Genomic DNA, 12,949 nt, shown 5'->3' on the forward strand with positions numbered 1-12,949 from the left:
TCACAGCCACTGAACCTGCTGATCTCACTGGCCCTCCCTTTCCTAAGGCTCCATTTGTTCCCACCCCCACTCTTTTCTTCCTTTCCCCTACCAGTCATCCACCCTCCCAAGTTTCCCCCCCCCCCCGCCTGATCTTTCCTCTTTAGTGCTTCCCAGTTCTACTTCAACTACTCTTAGTGATGTTGCCTTATCTACTTCAGTCCTCTCCTTCTACCTCAGCGGTTCTCAACCTGTGGGTCACAACCCTTTCACAGGGGTCGCCTAAGACCATCGGAAAACACATATTTCCGATAGTCTTAGGAACCGAGACACCGCTCCTCTATCTGTTGGGGGTCACCACAACATGAGGAACTGTATTAAAGAGTCGTGGCATTAGGAAGGTTGAGAACCACTGCTCTACCTGCTTCACCAAAAAGCTTGTTTTTGGGCACAGGTTGAGCGTGACATTTTGTTAACCAATTCCCCACCCCAGAGAAATAGCTGTTTATACATATTTATCCTGATTCTTCTTCACGGATATCATGGCAACAGTTATTGTATTCTCCTTCCATTTTACCCTCACAATAAATCCTCTGAGTTGGGTTAGACCAAGAATGACCAACCCAAAGCCACCCAAAGAGTCTGACTGCGGTGCAGGAATTTATACCTCAGTCTGATTCAACATTCTAACTAATATCCCACACAGGTTCTCTTGAAACAAACTGTTCATTTATAGTGTTCATAATTTGGGACAAAGTTGCCAAATCAAATTCAACAGATATCCTATCTTTGCAGTAATTAAGAGTTAACAGGATGAAACACTGTTTAGGATTGAGTCAATCCATCTCAAGTTGGGTCTTCCTTTTTTCACCTTTTGCTAGCATCACTATCATTTCCAGTGACTCGTGTCTTCTCATAATCTGATCAAAGTATGACACCCTTAGTTTAGCTACTGTAGCTTCTATGGAAAGTTCAGGCTTGATTTGACTAAGAAGCCACTGCTTTGTCCTTTCGGTGGTCCATAACACCCAAAAAGCTCTCCAACAACCCCACGTTTCAAATTAAACAACTTTCTCCCTGGCAGCTTTCTTTATTATCCAATATTCACACCCATACACAGTAGCGGAGAATACAATGGTATGCAGAACATCCTTACACTGAAGATTCTTTCTTTGCTTCTTCACGGCTGCCCTTCCCAGCAGCGACGTAGGTATGGATTTTTTTATGGGGTGGGTTCAGTGACTGAGGGCTTTCCATTCCATACATTGTTTCAAGCAAGCCGGACATGTAATGGCAGGGGTTTGAACCCGAGAGCCACCACCCCTTACCTACGTCCCTGCTTCACGGTCTCATGGTGCAATCCTAATAACAGTTAGTCCTGTCTAAACCAATTGACTAGGATCAGACTGGAGTAACTCTACATAGAATTACACTATCAATGTTCAGGGATTACTCCAGAGTAGATCGCTTGAAGCCAACATTTGACACGGGAGACTGCATATAGGGGTCTGCCTCTCATGTGCTTTTCATACTGGACTTTTGTATGTAATGCTTTAAGTATGGAAATCATTCTCAAGCGATTAGATTGACCAGTCCAATCCAACAACTTGTTTTGCTGTAGTCACACAAACCATAACCTTCGCTTTGCGAGCTAGGTGCCAAAATTGCCATTAAAACCTTAACATTCCATTACAACAGAACACACAAAGATACAGAATTAGCCTGATGGGATGCTGCATAAAAATTAGGTGTCAGGCTCAACCATACCCTTAACTGCACTGTGGTAGTGTTAGCTCCTGGACAGAGAAATGCGTTATCTCAGGGTGTGTGGCACAGCAGCATCCATACGTGTGTCTAATGGTCCAATGTTATTATTTATTATATTTCATAGACCGCCCAATCCCTGAGGGGCTCTGGGCGGTATACAATAACAAATCCAAGTGCAATACAACAATAAGCAATACAACAATAAGTATTAAATACAAATTATAAACTTTAAACATTAAAATCCCTTAAAATCACAACCAGCATCATCATTAACCCACATTAATTAATTAATCAATCGATTGATCAATTAATTAACTAATTGGCATCCAATCCTAAGGCCGGGAGGGGGCCAGCAATGCCAAAGATGGTAAAAATATAATGCAGAGGCAATGCCGGAGATGGTATGAAAGAGTGGTACAGGGCATCAATGTTACTACCTATCAAATGGCTTGGAGGAAGATAATAAGCTTAATATATTCTGAACATTACCCCAGAAAAGAGCAAAAAATCTCGATAAGAATAGGTCGTATGAAGAACACATTACCTATTTCATTTGGATTGCTTATACAGATAGATGATATTTTGATATGTTTATGGGGGGAAATTCACACTTTACTGTGAACACTGAGCAACATCAGAATATTGACAGCTACCTTAAAGCAGCTTACAAGATAAACAAAGGATATGTTTTGGTTCTTTCAATAGAAATGTCTTTAACCTCATTTTGATTGAATTTTCTGGTGTTGATTATCCAGCTTGATGTACTGATTTAAAATGACAGAGAGAGATCTTGCTTGTGCTGAATAGGTTACACCTGAAATATTAAAAGAATAACCTGTATTAGAAGGAAAATGTCAATACCTGCATTTTAATTGGTACCCACATTTGTGATACAATATGGACACAAATTCTTGAGAAAAAATGATAAGAAAATGACCTTATTAATTCCTGAACAGAGATGGACAATTTAGGACTGGCCAGAGGTGGGATGCAGCCGGTTCGCACTGGATCGATAGGAACCGGTTGTTAAAGATCAACTTCAACTCCTTTGATAAATCTTCCTCAGTTCTGCAAACTGCCGGTTAATGATTAACTTCAACTTCAACTGACCCAGCAAGTCTGTTAATGATTAATCCCCCTGCCCTCCCCCTCCCCTCCATGGCGAGAGATGCGCCCACCCTGCTTTGTTAAACGTTCTACCCTTGTGGCGTGGGGATGGGGAGTGCAGAATTTGGCCAGTGTTTGGTTTCTGTGGGCAAATCTTGCTTCCTGCAGGGCAGGTGAAGATGGGCCCGGTGGCTGCGGCCTCGACCTCGGCCGGGCCGCCGGGAGAGCGCCTCGCCCATGCGCAAGCAGCTGCGGGTGGGCAGGAGGTAAAGCTTCCACGGCATGCCTTATTCGGCCTGGCCGCTGGCGGATAGCGCCCGCCCTGCTGCCTGCAGGGCTGGCGAAGATGGGCCCGGCGGCTCGGCTCTCGGTCTGGCCGGCCGCCGGGAAGCGCTCGCCCTACAAGCAGCGGGGCGGGCAGGAGGTAAGCTCACGCACGGCTGCCTCGGCTCGGCCAGCTGGCGAGAGATGCGCCAGCCTGCTTCCTGCAGCGGCGGGCCCGAAGATGGGGAGCCCGGCAGCTCGAGCCTCGGCCAGGCCAGCCGGGACAGCACTCCACCCCGCGAAGCAGTGGGGCGGGTGCAGGAGGTAAAGCCCACGGCACGGCCTGGGCCGGGCCGCGGGCAGATGCTGCGCCCGCCTCTGCTTCCCTGCAGGGCGGGCAAAGATGGGCGCTGGGCGGTGGATGCGGGATTACCTGGCCGGCCGCCGGGTCATGCGCTCCGCCCACACAAGGCCAAGTGGGGCCCGGGCAGGAGGTAAAGCCCACGGCACCTGGCTTCCTGGCCCGGCCACGGGCGGATGTCGCCCGCCCGCTGCTTCCCTTAAGCAGGGCGTGCGGGCTAAGATGGGTCCGGGGCAAGCAGAAGATTGGGCCAGTGAAGCGATGGAGCAGAAATTTGGCGCTAGTGTTTGGTTTCTGTGGGCAAAATCTTTCTATCCTGGTGGTGCATGGGGATGGGGAGGGCAGAATTTGGCCTGTGTTTGCTTTCTGTAGGGCAAATCTTTCTACCCCTGGGTGGCATGGGGATGGGGAGGGCAGAGTTTGGCCAGTGTTTGGTTCTTCTGTGGGCAAATCTTTCTACCCTGGTGGCATGCGGGGAATGGAGAGTGCAGAATTTGGCCAGTAAGTTTGGTTTCTGTGGGCAAATCTTTCTACCCTGGTGGCATGGGAATGGAAAGTGCAGAATTTGGCCAGTGCTTGGTTTCTGTGGGCAAATCTTTCTACCCTGGTGGCATGGGGATGGGGAGAGGAGTTTTTGCTCAGTGCTTGGCTCCGTTTTGCAAAACTGTCCACCCAGGTGGCATTGGGGTGGAGTGGGGAGATTTTGCCCAGTGCCCCTGCTGCAGTACCGCCCACCCTGCTCTGGAAATCCGTTCACCCAGAACGCCCAGACCATGCCCTCGCCATGTTGTGCCCCACCCTGCTCCGTTTGGCACTACGCGACTGTTTGAATCCCACCACCATCGGAACCTGTTGTTAAAATTTTTGAATCCCACCACTGGGACTGGCCCCTTGCTAAGAAATGCAAAATCGCAAGCAAGACTTGAATTATCTTCCAAGAAATAAAATTTTTGCAGAAATAATAAACATCAGAGAGCTTTTTCAATGGCGATAACTCCCATTAATGTTAATTAATGGACACTTGTGCATTCATGAGAGAATATACTGTTATTCACAGCATATGCCCTCTAACCTTTTGAGATTCCTGCAACATAGATACTAAAACCCACTACAGAGTTACTAGGCAGAGGTTCACCCAAGGTCTCAAGTCGTTATAACCTCTACACACACAGAACTTTGCCCCAGGGTACTAATTATGTATTCTGTGAACTATTTCCCACTTAGCCCAATGTAGAACCATCACGACTCAGCCAATGAAACTAGATTTCCCTTTAAACATTCAAATGATCTTTAGTTTGGGAAGCATATAATTATTCTCTATCCCATTCTGTGTTAATGCGAGCACCTCCCAAAGTTCTAAAAAGATCTGATGTTGTTCTGAACCATTTGATTTTTGAATGACACAACACAAGATCTAATATAGGACCTCACAATGATTTAAATTAACAAAAAACAGGATAAACACCAGTTTGTTCACCAGCAGGCTAATATATTTAGACACTTTATTATCTATGCATTCGATAATTAAGACAGATTAAATTATGCAAACATTACATCAATTAAATTTAGACAAATTATATTATTAACCCTAAAAGTTATGTCCTGCCTTTCTTTCCAACAGGGACTGCAAGTAGCTTAGAGATTTCCTTGGCTTGGAAAATAATCTTTACATCAACTAAAAATAGTTGTTTTATTCTGTCAGGACCTATGAAGAAAAAAACATACATTTACTTCTTACTATAAACTAAATGAAAGTCTTTAGAAGAGCTGGAGTCTGAGAGTTCAATAGCATCTTAAACACCAACAAGTTTCAGGATACTCATTCGAGTCAAAGCTGACTTTGTCAGAATCTAGCTCTTCTACTGCAGGCCAACTTGGCTACCCTCCTAAAAGTCATAACTTTCTCTTGAATATAAAATGAGCTCCAAATATTGCTAGATTAAACTTTCTCCTTCTAGGCGTATTCATGTAGTATATGTATATTTGAGTAGGTGTATACACACAGGGTTGGATTTAGGATAACAGTCGTGAGATTTTCCTCTCCTTGGCAGGCAACAAAGTCCTTTTTCCTCCTCTTGCAAAGGATGCAGCCAGCATCCATCATTCTGTGATACTTGCCAACAGACATTAATTTTAATATGTTCTCTAAACCTCTTTAAAAAGAAATGCAGCTGCTGACATCAAGCTCATATCACTCACCTGTAGAGCTTAGTGTCAGTGGCATCTTGCCAGAAGTCTTAAGGAACAACTACAAACTGCACATAGGCCATTGTTGAGAAATAAAAGTGTTTTAAGAATTGGTTAGTCAGAGATATGCCATAGTAGGCATTGTTTTTAACCCCATTTCTTCCTTCTTAGATTATATCTATAGAGGTAATTCCCAACTGTGCCTACTATTTATGGATACCTACCCCAAATGGATGTTTCTTCAAACTTGGGGTACTCTCCAAGTTTGCAGAAAACTCTGAAAACTTAAAAAATAAAAATAAACAGGGACTTTAAATTCCTCCCCAATTAAAAAAAAGCATGCTCATCTCTGCCTCTGATTCCCGCTGGACTGCCAGGCCCAGAGTGGCTGCTTCTCACCCCTGTCTGACATATACAACCACCCTTTTTGTTTCATAATCATAACCACCAATGTAAACTGAAATCCAGTGTGCTTTTATAGACATACATTGGAAGTAGGGAAAGAGCACTGCATCATTTAACCGTCCTGATATGAAATAAATCTTTACTGCAAGTACAAAAAATGGGCTTTAGTTTGTTAAGCACTAAATAGTCTGCCAACTAATCTAGATTATGTGGCATATATCTGTTACAGAGGAATTTCAGATTTATGCTGTCTACTCCCCCCCCCCCACACCAATATTTAAGGTTCATTGGTTTGTTTTAATTTTATAAAACAAGAGTGTACACTGAGGTTCTCTTAACTGTTAAGGCATAATTAATCTGCATCATTATCCTAAATATACATTCTTGAGAAAAACTATGCATTGTTAAATCAGAACAAGAGCCAACTAGTGTACCAGTTTCAAGAAAAATCCCAGGAGGCAGCTCACATTAAGTATCTACCAGAAGCTGACCAGTATTCAACTGTCTATGATTGTTCATCCAGACAATTTGTGTATTCTTGGAGAACATACACACGTTATGTCATTCCTCCTGCCATTTCAAATTAACCAAGAATACGCAGCAATAATTATAATAATATTAGCAGCAGAAATAAACACTAACATGGATACAAACTTAAAAACAGGGGTGAGGGGAGTCTGCTTCATCAAGATCCAGGTCACTGCTACTGTGATCACAAAACCATGACTACTAGTGTGTAATGAAATTTAACTGAACCACTATTGACATTCTTGATTACAGGCTTGTGGGAACATGTGATTATAGGCTGTTGAATCTGCCCTGATATAAAGTTCAGTATCTCATTTTATAGTATGGTATTAAATTGTATGTTAAGATCTGTTGTAGGGTAGGAATCTGCCTTTTGAAACAAAATGCCCTGCTTTCTCTGCTCAAAACAATGGTTTAGGGCAGTGGTGGCGAACCTATGGCACGGGTGCCAGAGGTGGCACTCAGAGTTCTCTCTGTGGGCATGCACAAACAGAGTCACCCCCCCAACACACACATCTAGGCTGGCCTGGGCCACTGGGCTCAATTATTAGCATTAAACCTAAGACCTAGTTTTGGGGAAGCAGTGTAGGTAACCCGGTTAAGCGCTGTTAAATCCCACTGATTTTCATGCAAAGAACTGAAGCACGATCCTTTACCTGGGAGTAAGCTCGGTTGCTGGCAATGGGGCTTGCTTCTGAGTTAAACCCTCCTAGGGTCGTGATTCACCCATTGGAAGAGTTGCATGGTTGCTTCAAAGCAAAGCCACTGACTACCACCAAGCTTACTCCTGAGTAACGCATGCCTTGGAGCCAACCGTTTTTTCTAAACGAAAACCTCAGTATTCAGGTTAAATTGCCGTGTTGGCACTTTGCAATAAATAAATGGGTTTTCAGTTGCAGTTTGGGCACTTGGTCTCGAAAAGGTTCGCCATCGCTGGTTTAGGGCGTTTTGGATAGGATAAGAATCATATAAACTGAATGAAGGCAGAAGGTTGCAGATGATTCCCAGCTCCTAATTCACAGTCCCTAATTTCTTTTCTGATTCAAATGCATCTTCAAGAGACATTTTACCACTACTGCACAGCTCCCCAATTGTAGTTTTGGTTTGTTCAGAAAGATACTGCTGTTTCGCTTGTGGCTACTTGCAAATCTGATACCTATAATGTACAACAATCTAACAACTGTTAGGAATACCCGTGTCTCATTGGTATGCACAAATAGTATAGATATTTACCACACACCCTTATCAGACTTTCTGTTATTAGTATAATGTTTGCAGACTCAAACTGTTACACATTTATCATGGAATTAACAGAATACTGAACTCAACAAACACCATAGCACAAACCATCAGTGTCATCCAAGGCTCTGAAAATGCTGTTTATGGTAAGAACCTTTCCAAAACACACACCCAAGTGACACTGCAGGCTGAAGTAAGACACTATTCCTTTTCCAAAGCATACATGTTTACTCAAGCAATAAAACCCACTTAGTTGAACAAGTTTCAGTTTCCAGCTAACAACATACTCCTATGGTCAGTTGCTACAGTCTAAATCCATTGTAATAACTGGAATTAGTCCACAATAACTGCATGAAATCACATTGCATTAAACAAAACTGCAAGGTTATAATGATGTTTACATCGCAGAGGCACCCTTTTAACATTTGTCTTCTATTTTTAATAAAGCCTCCACTGTCTACTGCCTCTGATAAACAGATTGCACGAGGTTGAGGGCAAGAGTTGGCTATGTTTCCAAACACAGCGTGAAAAGAAATCCATGTGCATTGGTTCTATTCTGCATTGGTCAGACCCCACCTGTAGTATTGTGTCCAGTTCTGGGCACCACAATTCAAGAAGGATATTGACATGCTGGAATGAGCCCAGAGGAGGGTGACCAAAATGGTAAAGGTCTGGATTCCATACCTATGAGGAGCTGCTTAGAGAGCTAAGTGTGTTTACTGTGGAGAAGCAAAGGTTAACGGGTGACATGATAGCCATGTTTAAATATTTGAAGGGATGTCATCTTGAAGATGGAGCAAGCTGCTCCATAAGGCATGAAGTAGTGGATTTAAGATACAGGAAAAGAAATTTCTCCTAAACATTAGGAAGAACCTCGTGACTCTAAGTGCTGTTCGACATTGGAATATGATCCCTCTGAGTGTGGTCGAGTGTCCTCCTTTGGTGGTTTTTAAACAGAGGCTGGATGGCCATCTATTAAGAGTGCTCGAATTATGCATTCCTGCATGACAGGGGGTTGGGCTGGATGGCCTTAGTGGTCTCCTCCAATTCTATGATTCTATGTGCCCATTTTTTAACTTTATTGACAGCCCATTTTCCTCGCTGAGGCACGAAAGTCAAGGATCTCTTAAAGTCCCATCCCAGTCTCAGATTCTGGAGATTCAACCCTGCAGAGATCCACACGATTGCAGAAAAGTCACTCTGGCTAAGAAGTGGGAGCCGGGTCCGCCTGCAGCATCACAACACAAGCCCAGCGGCCCCTTAAAAAAACGAACTGGGAATGAGATGCTGCAACTTTTCCAAAATGCCCACAAAATTCTGTTGTATTTCACAAATGCATTTCCTCCAATCCTCACCATTCAACCACTGCTCTTCTCTCAGGTGGGTGGAGAAAGTACCTTCTTCTAGCCCTCTAAGGCGGGCACCTCATCAGAGGAGCATAAGTCTTACCTTGTGAAATGTGAGGCGCCGGATAGAGAATAGGTAATCCTCCGGCAGGACTTCTAGATATTCCAGGTGACCCCCTAATTCGTCTCATAGGAATTTGCTCGCGGGCGCTCCATCCTCGGTTGTGTTGTTAACCGTAAGAGGGAAGCCGTTCGGTCTCTATAGCGACTTCTCGCGAGATTTCCTATTTCTAAACCCCAAGCAACCTTCTTTTTCCTCCTCCTCCTCCTCCGCGAGGTTTCATTCCTCCTTTCCAACTCACGGACTCCCCCCAAACACGTGACGCCAGTTTTGACGTCATAGAGCCGTCCTGTCAAAGTTGTCATGCAGAAATATGCACTTTTAACATTTGTCTTCTATTTTTAATAATCATTTTTTCTAAAAAAAAAACCAATTTCGTGTTTTTGTCCCCTCGTTCGTTTTTAGCCCGTTGCTAAGCAACGCAGTCCGCGCGTGCGTCTCCCCTCCCAATCCGCCCTCTCAACCGACGTCCCCCCGACCCTTTAAAAAAAAGATATTTTATTCTCGCAACCGTTAATATCACTTTAAAACAAAAACGCTGAGGGCGCTGAACGTGAAAATAATCTCGGCCCCCTTTCCGCTCAGTAACGGCAAACAAGATGGCGGCACAGTAGGCGATTTTTTTTTCTCCTTTCAAACCTGCGGGAAGCCGGCCCCTTTCTTCCCCCAGCATGCTCTGCGCGTTTCTAACGAATTTCATTTCGAGTTGGGCGTTTGGGCGCCATTTTCGAGTGTAGAAGCGGCCGCGGCTGCAGGCAGGGAAACTTCTTTCTGGCGCTCTCGTCGCCGCGGCTCCGAGACTCGCCCCGGCCCCGCGCTGTCGCCTCTGGGGGAAAGTGGACTTTGTAGCCGCCTGGTAAGCGGACCCGTGGACTGCTCATTTCTGCTTTTGCCTGAGGAGAGATTTGAGAAGGTTTCCTCCCTGATCGCTGGATCAAGACTCCTTCTTGCCCATTAAGTCCTTCTGTGTGGTGAGGCTGAGAAATTTATTCGGACGTCGAGGGGGAAATCGTCACTATTTAATTTCTATTTTAATTTAATTTCTGCCTTAATTTCTGCTTCAACCGGCCTCCTGTCCTTTTCCTCCCTTCTTTCCGTTGAGGGCGTTGGGCAGGGTGGGAGGCTGTATTTGCTGGCAACTTCCGTTGCGAGCAATAAAACACCAAGATTTCATCTTTGCACTATTTTTGACTAGTTTGGTTCGGGGGCAGGCTGTCAGGACTGGGGAATTAATTTTTTCCCTATAAAAAATGAGCGCCATGACCTTCATTTTTAGCCATTTTAGCGGGGAACTGCTATTTTTAAAGCTGATTTTTTTTTTTTTTGCTCTGGCAGTTAAGTCAGGCGAAAAGCCAGACTCACGTCAAAGTCGGGGCAGGGAGGGGTATCCGATACATTCAAATGCCGATTTAGTTCGCAGCTTAGGCTTGATTTTCGCGACCCTGACCTGGAAAGGGATGTTTGGCAATAGATCTGCAAGCAGTTTTAGCAAAAACCTCGCTATTTTGACCCCCTTCGCTGGACTTCAACTGTGAAGGGTGAGGAGAAGGTAGATTTCTAGTCCTTAAATAAAAACCTGCTTCATTTATGAGATAACTTAATTTTTCCCCTTCGCAAAAGCAAAACATTTAAGCCTACCTCCTTTCAATTTTTAAAGCAAATTTTGGTACTTTCTCTTGGACTCATTATGGTCCTCTCCTTTGGATTCCTTTGGACTCTGAAGGCTATAAATATGGATGAAACAGAGCTGTTCCAACAACTTTGTAACTACCAACGGCTTTAAAGAAGTGCTGTTAATAAGTCTTCTCTGTGCTCAGTATGAGAGGCTAATAAAAAACTTTCAGCTTGAAGGGTGTAGTGTCAGACTTTTAGAAAATCTGATGGCAGTCATTTGGCAAGATGATCGTAACATGATTTTTTTAAAAAAAATCTCGATTGATTGGAAATTAGTTAACATCTTTGAGATCTGCTCATTAACTGCTCAGATCTCTAGATTTTATCGATGGTGTGCTTTTCATATTTTTTGTTTAGTTCTGTTCTCATGTGCAAAGCTGTAGGAATTCATTCTGAATTATTTTCTGGTAATTTAAAAATGATGTTCCTTTAGTTGGTTACAGTTGCCCTACAAAAGTAAAATAGTGGACCAGAACAATGATAAAAACTTTTTAAAAAATAAGTATTTGGACTGATTCAGGATCTTCAGCATAAATGAAGTTACTTTTGAAAATTCAAATGAAACACTAAAGATTACACCTGTGTTTTAATGGTTCTATATTTAGTTTGCACCTGACTCTACCAGTTAATTGTCGAGGTACTTATTTTTGTTAATTCTTAATAAGATAGGACAAGAAAAACGGAGGTATCTGTTTTAACTTGCAAAATTGTGCTACAAAGCTGTGTGGGATAGAGTATGGTGCATACCTGTCATGATAGTATGCCAGATTACAAAGTTGATGTGAATTGTGGCTTACTATTAGACTCTGGGCACATAGCAGTTAGCCCAGTATTTAGGTTATGGTGTTTTTTTTTTCTTGTTTGTGTTAGCAGTGAAGGAACAGTCCTTATGTAGTTTGGTTTTTTGGAATTGGAACAGCCATCAGAAATAATGCCAAGGAAAAGAACTAAAATATCTACGGCAGCCCATCACGGAGGCAATGAGTCCTTGGAGGAGTCCTCTAATAGTGGGGAAGCTGAAAAAGAAGCCAGAGTACACATCGCAGAAGTACTCCAGCAAGGTCAGTCTGTTATCATCCTGATATACTAGGCTTAAAAACTTGGCTGCAAAGGGACTCAACTTAAGACAGCCGAGTTTTACTCTGTGAAGTTTTATTATTAGCTGTAAATGTTCTATGTGGAAATTATTTTGAAGTTAATGTCTTCATTTCAGGCCAATATAAGCCCAATTTTACCTGTTTACTCTGCAAAGATTGACATGTCGGTTATAAATGTTTTGTGTGAAAATGGCGTCTGTGTCTTTATTTCAAACCAGGCCAATGCTACTTATTTCTGGTGTTCAGTCCATACGTCTTATATTATGCCAGAACAGCAACCAATGATTTAAACAGATATAATTTTGAGGTGGTGTGAGAGTAGCTACTTGTGGTTTATGTGTTTTTGGCAATTACTGCTTATATCTTAAGCATGTTTGAGCTGTACATTTTGTACTGAAAAATGCCTGCATACAGTTAGCAAAAAGGAAGCATGATACACTTGTCAAGAAGCAGTGTTGATTTTTATTGGTGAGAGGATTAATTTCTGGAAAATGATATCAGACATTCAAAGAATGTTGTCTCAAGGAGTTAAAAAGAAAAAAAAACTGTTCCAACTCCAGTTGAAATTTAAGTGGCTAGCCTTTTTTTGGTGACAAACTTCCTGTCTTTGAGGAATAGTACTGCTGCTGTCATTACAGCTTGCAGGCCATTGTGCAGCAATCCCCAGACCACCTCCTAACAGTGTACGTAAGTTCTGAGCATGCCTGAGAAAGCAAGGTCGTAAGAAGGTTTGCCTGTTTTCTTGGATTTATGCTGGTAGAGTCTATTTGAGCAGCGTATTATTTTTTAAAGCGTTGGGCTGATTTTACAGTACAGCTCATTAATAGTAGACTGTCCACTGCTAATGTGTATTTTAGACCTGTTTCAGGGTAAT

At 43.1% G+C, this 12,949-nt stretch overlaps 2 protein-coding genes across 9 annotated transcripts in view; one reads left to right on the forward strand and one right to left on the reverse strand.

Annotated features, from left to right (window-relative positions):
* The window catches only part of IFT80 (intraflagellar transport 80), an 83,826-nt gene extending 74,087 nt beyond the window's left edge, over positions 1-9,739 (reverse strand). For 3 of the 5 annotated variants that reach the window (XR_007245269.1, XM_048505864.1, XM_048505863.1), the window contains exons 1-2: positions 9,287-9,730; positions 2,433-2,560 (exon numbers count right to left, since the gene is read on the reverse strand). Coding sequence is in view for 3 of the 5 variants with exons in the window: in XM_048505864.1 (XP_048361821.1) it covers positions 2,433-2,469 (37 nt within the window). In the remaining 2 variants the exon portion in view is untranslated. Of the gene's footprint in view, positions 1-2,432; positions 2,561-9,286 lie in introns of all 5 variants that reach the window. The other 2 variants (XR_007245270.1, XM_048505865.1) reach the window with 2 other exon arrangements.
* A 281-nt stretch (positions 9,740-10,020) lies between these two features.
* SMC4 (structural maintenance of chromosomes 4) overlaps positions 10,021-12,949 on the forward strand; it is a 54,890-nt gene continuing 51,961 nt past the window's right edge. The window contains exons 1-2 of one of the 4 annotated variants that reach the window (XM_048506017.1): positions 10,021-10,160; positions 11,849-12,039. In XM_048506017.1, coding sequence (XP_048361974.1) covers positions 11,910-12,039 — 130 coding nt within the window. In that variant the 5' untranslated portion in view covers positions 10,021-10,160; positions 11,849-11,909. Of the gene's footprint in view, positions 10,276-11,848; positions 12,040-12,949 lie in introns of all 4 variants that reach the window. The other 3 variants (XM_048506015.1, XM_048506018.1, XM_048506019.1) reach the window with 3 other exon arrangements.

The sequence above is a fragment of the Sphaerodactylus townsendi genome, linkage group LG08 (genome assembly GCF_021028975.2).
Source record: "Sphaerodactylus townsendi isolate TG3544 linkage group LG08, MPM_Stown_v2.3, whole genome shotgun sequence".
Taxonomy (NCBI): Eukaryota; Metazoa; Chordata; class Lepidosauria; order Squamata; family Sphaerodactylidae; genus Sphaerodactylus; species Sphaerodactylus townsendi.